Consider the following 16112-nt stretch of genomic DNA (forward strand, 5'->3'; position numbering starts at 1 on the left):
TCACCATCCACAGCAGAGTGTGTGTCTGAGTGAGTGGACCCATGGAGGGGGCTGCTGGGGGGGTGGGGGGGCTGATCTGAGATGGGGGAGGGCATCAGATTTCAGCCCAGTGCCTCTGAAATGATCCCAACACACACACACACACACACACACACACACACACACACACACACACACACACACACACACACACACCATATCGGGCAGTGGCTGGTATGTGGACGGATTAAGACCATGCCAGGCTGTCCTCTTTCTACTGTTACACACACTCACTGTCCTCCTAAAGGTGCTAACTGTGGCCTTTTGATATCTACTATTAATTACCACATTAAATTTTGAGACATATTTATTACTGTAGGTCAATGGGACCACTGCAGAGAATTCAGTCAACTCTTTACATGTCGCTGTCACCACGTTTTGCATTGCACATTATAACCTGATTACTGAGACTGAATATGTTAAAAGTTCAATTCAAGTGTTGGTTTTGCTGCGGACATTCTTTAATATGTTTATTAATGTCCAGTATTTTCAACAATCAAAACATCTCTATTAAAGACATATTTTGTATCATTTTCTGTTTTACTTGATTGTCATTCATTATCTGTTTATACAGCAGCCTCCAGTTTTGGGTGCTGTTGACAAATACGTTAACTCTTTGAAACCTAGAGCGACATCACTTTTCCTTTGCTGCTTTCAGACGCCTTTGGCAAGTATTCAAACTTTCGAACCTTCAGCAAACTGGTGCAATTTCTTTCAAAAACATGGGGAAAAAGATAATGAGCAACTTGGTAAGGAATGTCTCACAAATTGCAGATTTTTTTTTTAACTAGGAGGAAAAAAGTGGAAAATTATCATTATCATTAGATTTAAAATAATGTCACAGGATTATTATAATTTGAACTGCTCTCTCCAGGTCATTTCCTTGTTTGTATTTTTTCCCCCTTTTTTTAACTGATTTTCTTGTTTTTAATTTTCTCTTCTTATTAATTTCTTGCTAATTTTTTGGCGTCATTTTTTCTTTCACTGCTCATGGCCTTCTTCCATGTTTGCTCAGGCTTCAATGGGTTAATTAACACTTAAACTCTCTTACAACTATATTATAGTGTTATAAAACATTTGCTGTTTTCATGTTTATAGACTGCTTATGAAATGTATCATACTTTAATAAAATAATAACAAGTACAGGAAATTATAGCTGGGATATTTAATCAAGAATATGGCGAGATGTTGTGTTGTTAGATTAATTTGCTATTTTTTTTATTTTTCATTTATTTAGTTGAGAATTGGTTTTCATTCATGTCAGCTTTTTATGATATTTTATTATAAGGCATTTATGAAGTTTTTTTAATAAGAAGTGAGAGGTATTTCATGAGTTTGTGATACATTAGGCCATTTATCAGGAACTTATAAAATGCCTTGTGATGTTCCACAGGGCAGTTGTCTCGGTCCCCTCCTTTTCTGATTATACATGCTTCTTTGGATCAAATCTTCTGACACTTAACTTTAATTATCATGACTATGCTGCTGACATTAGCGTAGGTATTATATTCTGTCCTCACCTGACAAGTCATTGTCACGGCGAGATGGATAGTTAACATACGTGATCCAATACTTGAGGCTTGGATGATTTTAGATTTTTTTTTTTACTTAGATTCTTGTTCTTCAAGCTTTGTTTGTCTCATTGAATCTCTTTACTTTATAAAACTGGAACACAATATCGAAATAAAATATGATTATTGCCTCCTTTTTACGTTACAGGTGTATTATAGGTAAGTATACATTCATTAGAACAATTTTATTTTAACCACATTGTCAAATAAAACAACTAAAAATATTAAAGAAATTCAATACAGTGTTTACAGGTAGGTAATTTTAATTCAGTTTTACAGTAAGCACTTCTTAACTGCCTAATTAACCAGGAACTAGCTTAGCAGCCTAGCATGAAAAAGCAAAATACAACTCTGCTGTATACATTTTAAGTATTGCAGAAATAACTCAGAAAGGATACAAGTCGCCATCCAGTTATCATTAATATACTGGATATACATACAATATACAAGTTTAGATTGGAGGTCTTGACTGAATATGGGACTATCACACCGAGAACTAAATCACTCCTATTTATCTGCCACATACCATTATGCTGGCAGCTTTTACTGTGTTTCATCTCTCCTTTAATGGTTTAGATGTAACATGAAAATGATACTAATGTCTTATACACAGTAAATTCAAGTTGGTATTTTTAGTCAGGAATGTGGAATGCTGTTTTTTTCATTCATTCATTCATCTTCTAAGTGCTTCATCCTCTTGAGGGTCGCGGGGGGGCTGGAGCCTATCCCAGCTGACATTGGGCGAGAGGCAGGGTACACCCTGGACAGGTCGCCAGTCTATCAGTCTATAACCTAGTGCCCCAGTCTGCATGTCTCTGGACTGTGGGAGGACGCCGGAGTGCCTGGAGAGAACCCACGCTGACATGGGGAGAACATGCAAGCTCCGCACAGAAGGGCTACCACACCCGGGATCGAACCGGCAACCCTCTTGCTGTGAGGGGACAGTGCTAACCACCACACCACTGTGCCGCCCCATTATTTTAATTCTCTAACTTTATTGCAAATTGTTTTACACATCAATTTATTTCACATTAAAAATGATTATTATGACCTTTTTCTGATGAAAAATGGGAAGCACTTACGATATATTCATCTTATATAATGTCTTGTGGTGTTCCACAGGGCAGTTGTCTCGATCCTCTTCTTTTATGGTTACAAGCATGCTTCTTTGGATCAAATCTTTTGACACATAGCAATAATTATCACAACAATGCTGATAACAATATGATAATTATTACAGTAAGTAGAATTATATACATACTTTGTCATGGGAATTGTGCAAAACTGCTTAGTCTGGACAAATCTGACAATATGTATAAATATGTGACTAGACCACACATACCTAAAGAAGTCCCTGCTACATATGTAGTTACGCTGGTAGTTTTTACCAAGTTTCATCACTGCTTTGATGGTATAAAGGTTACAAGAACATTAAATCTGTACATAATGATGTCATGTAAACAGAAAATTAAAATCAGGGGAGTATGCTACCTTCTGCGTGGTGATACGGTTTGCGGGTGTAGCTCAGTAGAAATAAAATAGTTCCTACATGAAACTGCTCACAACAAGGTCTGTGGATTATCTTGGGTAAGTGGGTCATGATTTCTGGAAAGAGAGTGTCTAGTATAGTGTCTGGTATCTCCAACACTTGACTTTGGGGTGAACTGTCTGTTTAAGGTTATTTGTAACATCTATGCTGACGACATTCAACTAAATAAAGCCAACATGGAGAAGAGTTTTTCATGGTTATTATACCACCCTACTTCATGAGGAGGAAATATTTAAAAGCTCATTGAATGTTTGGATTGAGTCTGTGACTAACTGTGGGCAATTTACACATCAGAGTCTGAATGTCTTGGCACATGACAAATTTGTTTTGTTGTTCAAAGGGGAGTTGCGCAAAGTCCCGTAACTTGCTTCAACTGATGCCACTTGAGCAAGAGTTTACAAAAACAAAAAAGAGATGAGTTTGCCAGACCTCTGTCACCCGCTCCTCATCTCTCCTTTCCACTTTTAAATCAAAGAACTCACAGCGAGAACAGAAGCTCTGAAGCAACAGAAACATTTATTTTACAACAGTACATCAGATACTTCATTTACCCACACGTCTGCCTGACAGACGCAAACATTATCAGTCCATGCTAAAAACAGAAAATCTCTACACCTCTATGTACTGTGCCACTGCGTGTATATACAGCAGGTCTGCCATTTTGTCACTTCATTGTCAAAATGGTTCACATCTAAAAATTCTATACATCCCCTCAATAGAATAGCTAATCGTTAATCAATTATTAAAAACATAAGAAAAATAAAATAAATAAAATAATGCTTCGATATCGTCATCTGGTCGCTATATTCACACTTAGATCAGTTCATGATATTCATGTCATTGTTTTAGATCTAACAGTGGAACTTTCTTGACTCCATGTTTGTGTATTTCAGACTTCATGCTGCATTCACTCAGACACTGCTGCTCGTTTGGTCAATAGAGGAGAACTTGCGAAAAATTTTGGGGTTTAACAGTGTGTCAGTGGTCACATACGGTGAAGCACAAAACTAATCAAGTGAAGAGAAATCTGATTAAAAAGGAGCATCTGCAGGTTTCATAAAAAAGGCCCTCACATCTCTTTAATACTCAAGTGGACCAGAAGTCCAACTTAAAACCTGGAAGACAAACTTAAACACTAAAACCATAAATAAAAATCAGAATAATCACTGTTGTACTGGTAAAACGTGTTTACTTTTTAAATCTTTTATGAACCTGCAGATTCTCTGAAACAGCCTCTGAAATTTGCAAAGTTTGGAAGTGGAGGACACGGAAGAGTCTTACAGAGTTCATATTGCACTTTCTCATGATATGTATAAATACATAATGAACAAAGTGTGTGATTGAGGAATCAAAGAAAATATAGTGAATAAATTAGCCTGCTTGGTTCAACGTTTTTTTTTTAACAAAAATCAAACTGTTGACACAAACAACCACAACGTTCCTGTATTTTCTACTAAAGCAGAGCTGGAGTGCTACTCGTGTGTGACAGACAAAGAAGAACTACAAAAAAATGTTATGGAATATTACACCCTAACTAATCAGTGTGATTGATGTAAACTGCTCTTCAGTTTCTACGAGGACCGTATCATCTACAAAACTGCTGCAACACGTACAAATAAGACTTTGGATATCGATATCCTCCCTTCATTAACAACATAAATAAGAAAAACAATGAAAAGCAACTCTACAGAGACAAACAGAAGAAAAAAAATAGTGTTCAAATTTCTGACGAAACTCAAAGAAACAGTGACGTTAAATCTAAACATACACTTTACACGACATGTACAGCATTTTTACTTTCTCACAAAACAAAATGGAAACTAGAAACAAAGAAAAAAAAAGAAAAGGGGCTGGATCAGTGTTTACATCTGTTCTTCCCGATGACACCAAGAGGTCACTATTGTACGGTAATGTGCTTGTAATGTCTCGACTAATAACACTGGACTCTGTAATGGCTCCCACAGCACACACACAGCTTTCAGTGTGAAACACAGAGCCTGATCCTTCAGATGTGGAGGAGAAAACAGGTCGAGGGTTAAACATAAAAGAAGGAAGACGTGAAGGAAGAGAGGAGGAGGAGGAGGAAGAAGAAGACTATGGTACATCTAGAGTGGAGTGACGCTGAAATAAGTGATGCGACGAATCACTGCTGTGACGGAGGAACTGAAGCAATGCGAGGACTTTCTCAAGACATAATAAAAGTAGATTATCACCAGAAGACTTTTTCAGACTTTGAATGCGGGATGTTCCGTGATGGAGTAAAGAAACATATCAGATCCAGTTATTATGCAGGAGGATGATATGTCTGCTGGTTGGTGTATATTACTAGATATCTGTTCAGTCAAGTCTCCAGTGTTTCCTCGAGGAAGACGTTTGTCAGGCTGAAACTTTGTATGATGACAGACAAAGCTGACATGTTGGGGGTGGCTGCAAATCCATTATTTCAAATCTTTAAGAACCTTCCTGGGATGGTAATTTGACCTTTTGACTTCCTTGACTTTCCTTCTGCCACAACAAATCTTAAAAAAACGTAAAATTACTTCAGAGTGGAGAGGCATAAAACCTTTACAATTTAAGTTTCAACGCTGAGGGTCAGTCGATGACAGTGAGGCAGCTGCTGTGTGAGCACGAGCTGTCCTCTCTACACTCAGAGGGGCTCCTGTGGTGATGTTCACGAGGGTATTGAGGACAAATAAACACAGACAGCCAACACCCAGTCCGATCAACTCCTCGGTGAGCATACAGACAGGATCACTGACCTACTTCCAGCCAGCGTCAGACTGAGAGAGAAGCGGCGAGTGTTTCCCAGAGAGCTAAAAGGAAGCAGCTTGTTTCTCATCGACAAGTTTTGCTTTCAGATGAATGAAAACAACATCTACCTGTAGAATTTTTTTAAAGTTCTGGACAACAAGGATCAAATATTTAAGGTATTAATTTCCTTGTTTGCAATGATGTTGCACAAAGCTCTTTTCTGGCACGTCTTGGATAACTTTCCTCTTGATAAATGTCCGAGTTGAATGATGGAATGCTGCAGATCCTTATTAATCCTTAAGGGCCGTATAGAGTCTGAAGCAGTTATGGAAGTGGTTCTGTTTATTCCTATCTGCATGTTTGTATGTTGTGAGTACGGTCTGCACGTACATCATGCATCATAACCTTTAAGCTGCATGTGACAGTCAGCGGGGACTGTAATGGATATGATGAAGATGGCAAAAGTTAAAGTACGCAGACGTATGTGGAAAGTTTAAATTGACCTTTGCAGCTATCACAAAGTTAAGCTCCCTCTTCAACATTTCCATAGCAGTTTTCTCAGGAACATGCTGGTGTGCACAGAGTAGAGCACTAGATGGAAGTAATAATCAAAAAAGAATCATAATTAGGAGCCTTACACTGTGTCTACTCTCAAACTGCGATTTCCTTCCAAACCTTAACCATTAAATCCCCGTCTGGCACAAAGCCTTCTGCATAAACTTCTCCTAACAGCTGCCAACGCAGGAGGAGTAGCATGAGCAGCCCATCAGCAACACCAGTCCTCCGTGTGTGTCTGCACAGGATGCGTTCAGGGGCAGTATTGTGTGTCGGTCACCCACATTTTGGCAACACGCAGAGCTCGACACACAATCACTTTAGTAAAGCACATGAAACAATAAAATAAAAACAACGCCCACACACTGCGAGGGAAACAAGAGATGTCATACTTCCTGCGTAGACACACAGTCAACAGTGATGCTATTTCTTTTTCAAGGAAAATATTACTGGTAAAAGTCATTGCATATCTTAAGGACCATTAATAGTTTTCTCTGTTACCGCTTTCTTTGTGCTCAAGTTCAATGATTATTATGCTGTTTCTTTTTCATGATTTTTAAAATGATAAACAAACAAAACAACATCACTGTTTGTGCAAACCTCCAGGTAAATCCATCTTGTAATGGACATGTGTCGCTTTGAAAGAGTTCCCCGTCTGTGCTTCTGACTGACGATTGGTACCAAGCACATTTGATGTCTTCCAATATGAGCACAACTCTAAACTTGTCTCTCACTCTGAAGGTAAATATTCCTGTGGTAAACACATAATCAAACAGAGGATAACTCATGTCTTGTCTGAATTCTGTCTAACCACTGTTGAAAGAATATTTCTGGTGTTCATTTTTCCTCCTTTATTCTTCCTCCTTCTCTCCTCACTTCACAATGATTAAAAATCAGTCTGGATTAAAAGTAAAGGTTTGGGCTGAGCTGAGTGATGGGATGCGATATTTGCTGGTGTGTGTGTGTGTGTGTGTGTGTGTGTGTGTGTGTGTGTGTGTGATTGGTTGATACTGATGCTGTAGTTAACTGTGAGGTGTGAGCTGTATATGTGTGCATCTAATATGCGTCGGTCCTGTAGCTTTGGTGGGCATCAGAGGTGAGCTGGGTGGTTTCTGTGGCTGAGGACGGCTGCATCACGATGGGATCACCGCCATCTGGGGAGGACACACACACACACACACACACACACACACATTAGAGCAAACCAAAACACAGTATAAAAGACCAAAAACAACAACAACAACAAAAAGCCATGGGTGTGTAATTCCATCCTCACACTGTTTGTGTTCCCTCTGAGTGTTTCTACATCACCTCACAAACAACTTATACTGCTGCTCCCAAATGAAGCAACAGTCCTCCAAGAATAAACATCATGTTTACAAGTTTGACTTACTGACAAAGACACAGAGTGCTATCATCAAACCAGGCATAACCACATACACATACCTCACATTAGCACCAAAGCTAGAGTGAGGATGGTGGTATCATATGAAACTAGAGGACCTGAGGAATCTTAGTTTGTTGGGAAGGAAGCTGAATAACACCTCAAGTCAGGCTAAACGTTGGCGAGGACAAAACTGGCATGGCTGTTTTTGTCATGCAGTACAGATGTGCAATTTATGCCTAATGCATTTGAATATTTCTGCATTCTGGGGTCCCTAAACTAAAACCTAAAAATGATTCAAAAGCTGAGACTCTTTTGGATTTAATGAGCTCAATTTTATTCAAGTGTGATGATGTCAGTCCCCATAGTAACCATTTCACTGCAGTGAGACTATTCTTTAAATAACTTAAAATTGCCTTTAGTGACCTCTGGGATAATCACAGCCTCATTAAACTTACATCCACAAACCAGAGACTTTGGGCATTCAAAGGATGGATAGCTTTTACGGGTTTCTCAGCAGTTTCCAGAACCGAAGTGTTCACCATTCAATCACTGCAAAATGCAATTCTAACAGAAATGTCCAAAAGTCTTTGACACCAAATCACTGGTGGGATTTTGGAGGGATTTGTGGCCCCTTATATCATTTTATAAGTGGTAAAAAATGCTTAAATTTAGCACCAAATCTCTGTAACAAAATGGTATCGACCCCAAAAATGCTGCAACAACTAATGAGACATTAAGCATGAGGACTAAGCTTGGGCAGTATCACCGTAATACAATATACCAGAGTATTTTAAGAATCTCAAGGGTTTATTTTTCAAATATAGAGACGCTCATCTTTCTATTAACCTCATACTGGAGAGGCTGTACTGAGGAGGATATTTTTCATGTAGTGCACATCCTGCGCCTCCAGAGGTCAGTGTGGTGCAACTGACTGAGCTGATGGTGAGCGGTGGAGATAAACGGATCAGGACCAAACAGAACCGACTGTAAACACCCGGTCTGTGTTGTGCCCCAGTATCAGAGGACAGAGACCACAGGGAAAGTGTTTGCATCTAACTCTGTGAATTTAGGGTTTATTTTAACCAAACCTGAATTGGTGATTGTTGGAACAATGGACTAACCAACTACAGCACTAACAAGACAGTTTTGGTGAATATTATTTTGTTTCTGTCAAGTTTGAATGAATGAATGAATGAATGAATGAATGCCCTCACCTCTCTCCTCAGCGGTCATCTGGGCCTCCAGGTCCTCAGGGGACACGTAGAACTCGGGCTCCTGGTCCATGGGCGGCCGAGGTTTACATTTCCCGCAGCAACAGTTACAGCAGCAACACAGGCAACAGCAGCAGTAACAGCCTGTGGCCAGGCAGCAGAAGACGAACAAGGCCTGTGGGACGAAGACGGGACAGAAAGAGAGAGAGAGAGGCGTATTAAACCCCCGACTGATAAAGGCAAGTGTCACCAATGTCAGAATAAAGTCAATAAAGTTTTATCTGAATTGGTACGCTCCTTTGATCTCAATCATTTGATGTAAGGTGGTCATAAAACTCAGTCACTTTCTGGTCTTCATGTTCCAACAAAATCAACCACGTTTAACGTTACCATAAGTTTTTAGTTTGGCTCATGTGAATACTAAAGTTAAATGACGTGAACATTGTCCACAACCAACAACTGGTTCTGTTGGACTGGACTTAGTCTCTAAGACACTGGAGACACATGACGCCTTTATCTTGTGTTTCTAGTTTAGGTCCAGGTTTGCTGCAGAACAGCCATGGACAGTAGATGTCTGTTTCAACTCATCCTGTCGTGACTCTTTGGTCTGAACTGGGCTTTGTATGTCAGTCATAAAGAAAGACATAACGCGTGCACGTGTTGTCCTCCGTCCTACCTTCGCCCACCAGCTGGACAGAACAAAGTAGGTGTTGACGTTCTCCTCTCCGAACTGCTCTGCGACGTAGAGCCCCAGCGAGCCGTATTTGTCGTAGATGTTCTTCTTGGTGGCGTCACTGAGGATCGAGTGGGCATTGTTGATTTCCTTGAATTTTTCGGCTGCATCCGGGTTGTCTGGGTTCTTGTCTGGGTGAAACTTCAACGCCAGTTTCCTGTAAAAAGACAGAGGGAGAATGGAGGATGTTTAATATGGCACTTTAATGACACCCTATGATGGTGTTTCGATTAAGTTTTTCCCACTGGGCCGTCATTGCATCAGACATTTGGACAAGTCATAATCGGAAGAAAACAATGATGGCTCTGTTCTACTGAAGTGTTCCAGGAAGCCATGACAGCGTCAAACTGGAGCAGCTAAATGGAATTTGGCACTCATTGATCATATTATTATTTACAGTCTATATACAGAATAGACTGTAGTTGCAACTTACAGTAATGCATATGAAGACAGTTCAGTCATATGAAGGATGAAAAAATGACTTAAGTACCAATAAAAAATATAAATAATGTATTATCAAATACAGGAACAAACAAATGCAGAATAATGACAGAGATAAATACTTTTCATAAAAAATAAATAAGTAACATTTTATAATTAAACAGCACATAAATAAATATCATTTTTATGCAACTACATTTATTTTTTTCTTACGTATTTTTGTGTCTGTATGTTAAACCTCTGCATTTCTTTCTCTATTTATGCCTTTATTTATTTATCTACATATTTATTACAGCATTTATTATTCTTTTATATATTTATTTATTTGTTTATTTGTTTGTTGATACTATGATTTTTTGGTCCTCTATAAATTAAGACCAAAATGTTGTCATAAAACAAGCATATAAATCATGCATAAAACAATAACTAAACAGGCCATAAGTAAATTAATATCTTAAATTTATTTCTACATTTTTTTTACAACTACATTTATTTATTTCTGTACTTCTGTACATTTATTTATTTATTTATTTATTTATTCTATATTTACTTATTTATTGGTTCTTGTGTCATTTTACACTCTCCATAAATTCAGACCTATATGAATTGAAAAATAAAGACATGCATACAAAAAAAATTAAATTAAAAATGAAGAGTTAATAAAAAGTTAACAGTTTCAAAATAAGAATTTAATACCCTAATATTAGCAAAAACTTTCTTTAGAAGCTGAATTAGAAATGACAGTTGTCTGGCAATGAATAGGAGTATGGCCCGAGAGGTTTCTGGCAAAAATGAGTCAGAAACAAAACTGTCACAGCCACACTAACAAATTCATCATAGTGTGCAGGAACTTTCTTTTAAAGCAAAGAGGGCTATGAAATTCACATTTTACATCTTTAAAATCTGTTAAAAACTCCCCCTTTAAATGTAGTAACAAATCATCATCAGAGTGAAGAGAATGTTATCACAATCATTTAAATATCAACATGCAGCTGCTTTAAATCAACTTTCATTTATTCCAGGATGAGTTTGACCCATTAAGAGTTGGTGACAGGCCTCTGACGCCCTCTAGTGGTTCACACATAAAACATCAATATTAAAAATGGAGTTTGAGGCGATTGTAGAGAATTCTTGTGTGTAAACAAACACGTACCTGTAGCATTTCTTAATGTCCTCTGTCGTGGCGTTCTTGTCGACTCCCAGCACGGCGTACAGCGATTCTCCTGATGTGGAGAGAGCTCTCTGTCTCTGGTGCTCCATGGCCTCACTCGATCCTGCTCTCACTCGCTCCCGCGCTCGCTCAGCCTCTCACCTGTCAGGTAGGACCAAGAACAGGAAGTGAGGACACAGAAGCTGAGCTGAAAGAATCAAATCAAAACAAGTTGTTTTTTGTCTTCTCTCATTTCTCCAGTTCAGATCCAGCGAATATATTTTCACTGGGCCAAAGTTTTGACCAAATAAAACCATTTTAATTATCTCCAAACATGTCGAGGGACCTTTTACTGTGTGAGCTGCGTTTCCTGTTCTGTCTGATCCAATCCCCAAACACCATTTCAAACTCATCACCTTTCATGTACAGGACGCCTACTTGGTCCATTAAGCCTCTCTGCTGCTGATCGAATTACACTAAAGAGCGTCTTTCTTGGCTTTTCCAGAACGGTGACAAAACTAGGTCTGAGTGTTTTTCACAGGAGCAGGGGGACAGAGGACACTCAGGAGACAGAAACAGCTTCTGTCAGGGGTATTTACACAGCATGTCATGTTTCATTAGCTCCTGTGTGAATGTAGAAACTCTGATTTTAGAGGAAACACCACAGGGGCACATGAAGAAGACATGACTCAGACAACACTCAGTCCACCTTTTATACCATTAGCTGCATGGTTATGGCCGGCGTCTCTCTTAATATGGTGTTAGATTCTGAGATTCTGGAGACAGACTGTTGATATTTGAATGCACCCAAACAAATACACCCGTCCTGTCAGTGCTCCTTCAGACGCTCCCTCTCGCTCCCACTGCCTCGCTCTGAATACATCCATGACCTTTCCTCTGCACAAGCATGAATTAATACTTTGTGTGGCTCAGTCTGACCCTCTTTGTTTGCTCCCCCTTTACAGCACCAGGGCTGTGTGTGAGCACCAGATATATTGGCTGAATTTCTGTATTGGTTTGGAATCAGAGACTCCACCTTTATGGGTGTGTTAAATCCAGGAAGAGAAAGTAAAACATGAGTTAAACCAGGGTGACCAAAGTTCATGTCACGCAGCCAGGCAGGCAGGTGTATACGGCAGAGAGATGATAATCTGTGTCCTGAATGAACCTCCCATTTCTGCAGGAGCTGCAGTAAACAAGACGCTGAGGGCTGACTCTACTCTACTCTACTGCACTCTAACTCTGTGGTTCACCTGCCAAGAGGGGATGGAGATTTGAGCACCTGCATTAAATCATTATAGAGAACTTGCAAAAACAAAAATCTGATGTAAGAACAGGGTCTGAAATGAGCACCCAAGCGAGGATGTGGGTAAGAGTTAGGGTTAGCCTACCTTTCTGTGCAGCGCAGACTGTAAGGATCAGTTATGCTCTGCAAGTTTAACGTCGTCACGTAGCTTTCACTGCACATTCATTTAATATATTTGCCATTCTGCCTGTAATGTTAGATTGAGCTATGTCTGACTGAGGACGCTGAACATTATCTACTAAACAACCTGATTATTGCATACATCAAACTCATACTGACATCCAGAGGTGTCGTAGTAGGACAAAGGCCTCAGAAAAGCCTGAAATTATTCATTTATTCCTTCATGTTCCACAACCACTTATCCTGATAGGGGTTGCAGGGTCTATGACACATAGAGACAGACATGTATGGCCAATTAAGAGTCACCAATTAACCTAACTTGCATGTCTTTGGACTGTGGGAGGAAGCTGCCGGAGAACCAGTGCTCTTAAATCTTCCAGTAATGTCTTTATAAAATAAACAAATATTTAAGTTGAAGCATAAATAAAACAACAACTACTGTACACAGTAGGATTCAACAGCTTTGTTCAACTTAACCACATACTTTCAAATGAAAAAAAGTGCCAGGGAAAAATAAATCCGCGAACCCACGCACGTATCGGCCAATGCCGATACAAGTAAAAAACTCAAATATCTGCCCGATATATCGGCCAGCCGATGTATCGGTCTATCCTTAATGCACACTAATAAACTGATCATTATCTGATTTCTGGAGATACCTGATTATTCAAGTGGTCATGTAAACAGCATAATCCGATAGGCTTTATCAGATAAAAACCATTATCTGATTATGAGAAATCAGATAAACACATCTAGCTTTTTCCTCAATAGTCAGATTATTTGGTGCATGTATACCCTTTAATCTGGTTTCTTTCGGGTTTTGCTATTTTATACTCCCACTCCACTACATTTTAGAGGGAAATATTGTACTTTCTACGTTAATCTGACAGCTTTTGTTTCCTTTCAGATAAAGATTTTACATAAAATAATATATTTTTATATTCTCAGTGTTTAAAATGTCACTTTTATTTTATCTTACTTATATGTTATGCACTTTGTGTAACAAGTTTATATACAATACACTTGTATATTGCACTTTGCAGTACTTTTACCCCGAATCTACCCAAAGTATGTAAAATTGGCTCCACATTGATAACCTACACATTAGAATGCGAGTCTCACATGTATTTGTTAATGATAAAAACAAACAGTACTGTAAGAATATAAGCTGTCAGCATGATGAGTGCTTTATTTTGCAAATATATGACTTGCATACTTTAGTACCTACTGTAACAAGAAGTTTGAGTTTTATGTCCTGTGCTTGGGGAGAAATCCAACTGAAGGACTGAATCATGTAAACCAGGTTTTTCTGATTATCAGATTATTGAAGTGCACGTAAATGCGTCAAATCATATTATTACCATTACCTGATTATTCCCAGTTATCTGATTATTGTGTGCATGTAACCACGCTCAATGCTAACCACTGCACCGCCATGCCGCTCAGCCTGGCATTTATTTCTGAGTAATTAGTGCCATTACTAACTTAAAATTGGCTGAATAAATCGGTTAAAAGACTGAAGTTTGTATAAAAAAATAGTGGAAGCTCTCTAAGGCCCCTCTCACCCCTAAAAGCCATAGAATGGTTTAGTCCGCCCTGCACTAAAGGCAGCTAGAGCTGAGTGACTGACCGCTTATGCTGCAGGAGCCCTAACTCACACATTTTCCCCAAGAGTGAGAAACCTGCGTTCCAAAAAAGAAAAGAATGAGAGAAAGGAAAGGGAAAGATAGCAAACCGACTTTGTTCTGGGCCACAGAGAGGGCGCAGGACTTGGTGCTACCCCGCTGCCAACATCCAAATCATGCCCGTCCCTACTGCCTGGTATTAGTAAGCTAAAAGATAACTGGCAATTTACATTGAAATATTTAACCCTGTGCATCTTCAGTGGAATTTCACATACAGCATCAGGCAGCAACAAACATATTCATGAAGAGATGACGAACTATTGAACATCTTACACAGGAGTTTATTCACATATTTCTCAGAGAACACAAAAGCACACAAGCCTCAACTATGAGCGTGCACAATAAACTTTAATTCATGGTTTTACCACCATAAATATCCTGTCACACAATGCCTCAAATTTAGAGTTCACCTGTATCTAAGTCACACAAACTTAACCTCTTTCACAATGCCAACCATGTAACAGGTTGTGGACTGGTTCAGAGGAAACCATGTGATTCAGCAAATACAATGGTGAGTTATAAAAATAAACTTATAAGCTATTTTCACAGGAATTATATCAAACTTGATAACTCTGTGCATGCCCCAACAGCAATATAATGATTACAGGTGAAGTAGGTCACTATCAGTGTGTGAGGTAATCTGCTCATCATAGCCTTCTCTCAGCATTCAGCAGATCATGAAATATGTGTGAGGACTACCTGAGGGCTGCTGACAGGTGTATCTGTGGTTACTCTAATTAAGTGAGTAATCACAATAAAATACAGACCACTTACAGAGCACATTTCAGTCTCTGATTAGTTAACGGTCACCCACTTTCTGACCTTGTTTCTCTGACACTTTCTACATTAGTATTTAAGCATATTTGTGTGTTGAGGGGATAAAGGGAGAAACATAACTCACACTAACGTGCATGTGAACCTTCAAACTCTGTGTCTAACTTCGGATCAGCCCAGTGAGTTGGTCCGTGATAAAACTACCACTATTAACAAAAACGACTGCAGTGCAAAAAAGGTTGAGAAATTCTGATGTAAGTGATGAAATGCTCTGACTTTATCTTCACTATCCAAGAAGGATGTGGTGACAGTTACCATGACGATTAATACCTAAATCTACATCTAAATTTACACAGCAGGACCTTTGCTTATGTGCAAATTTACATGTGCAACACAGAAACCTGAACACCCTGCAAGACTTTTCCGATCATAAATGTCAGATTTGTGAAGAAACAACTCAGAAACCAAACACAGTTATCACTTAAATCATGGCTGTGATTGTATATTTCACTGTCAACACAATAAATGGACAGTAAAAAAATACACTGGTTCAATAACTGACTGGATCAATATACTACTTGCTACAAGGTTTGGTGCAAAGCATGACAACAGATAATGTTAGCTATCCTAATTATGTTAAGCCATTTAACCAGTGTCGTTTAATTCAACTGTGTCAGAGTTCAGTGTCGTAGGTAACTTATTACCTCAACCAAAGACAGATACGATTGTCAGTGAGCACCTGGACGGATGATGGCAGTTTAATTTTTCACTATCAACAGTAATACAGCACATCTAATGTGGAAAACAGCCACTGGGAAAGTTTTGTTCACACTGCTGTAG

General features: G+C 38.9%; 1 protein-coding gene across 1 annotated transcript in view; it reads right to left on the reverse strand.

The window, feature by feature from the left end:
- Window positions 1-3656: 3656 nt before the first annotated feature.
- dnajc5ab (DnaJ (Hsp40) homolog, subfamily C, member 5ab) overlaps window positions 3657-16112 on the reverse strand; it is a 36772-nt gene continuing 24316 nt past the window's right edge. The window contains exons 2-5 of the mRNA XM_049582221.1: window positions 11391-11549; window positions 9740-9953; window positions 9067-9238; window positions 3657-7619 (exon numbers count right to left, since the gene is read on the reverse strand). Of these exons, the coding sequence (XP_049438178.1) occupies window positions 7522-7619; window positions 9067-9238; window positions 9740-9953; window positions 11391-11497 (591 nt within the window). The 5' untranslated portion in view covers window positions 11498-11549 and the 3' untranslated portion in view covers window positions 3657-7521. The remainder of the gene's footprint in view (window positions 7620-9066; window positions 9239-9739; window positions 9954-11390; window positions 11550-16112) is intronic.

The sequence above is a fragment of the Epinephelus fuscoguttatus genome, linkage group LG7 (genome assembly GCF_011397635.1).
Source record: "Epinephelus fuscoguttatus linkage group LG7, E.fuscoguttatus.final_Chr_v1".
NCBI lineage: Eukaryota > Metazoa > Chordata > Actinopteri > Perciformes > Serranidae > Epinephelus > Epinephelus fuscoguttatus.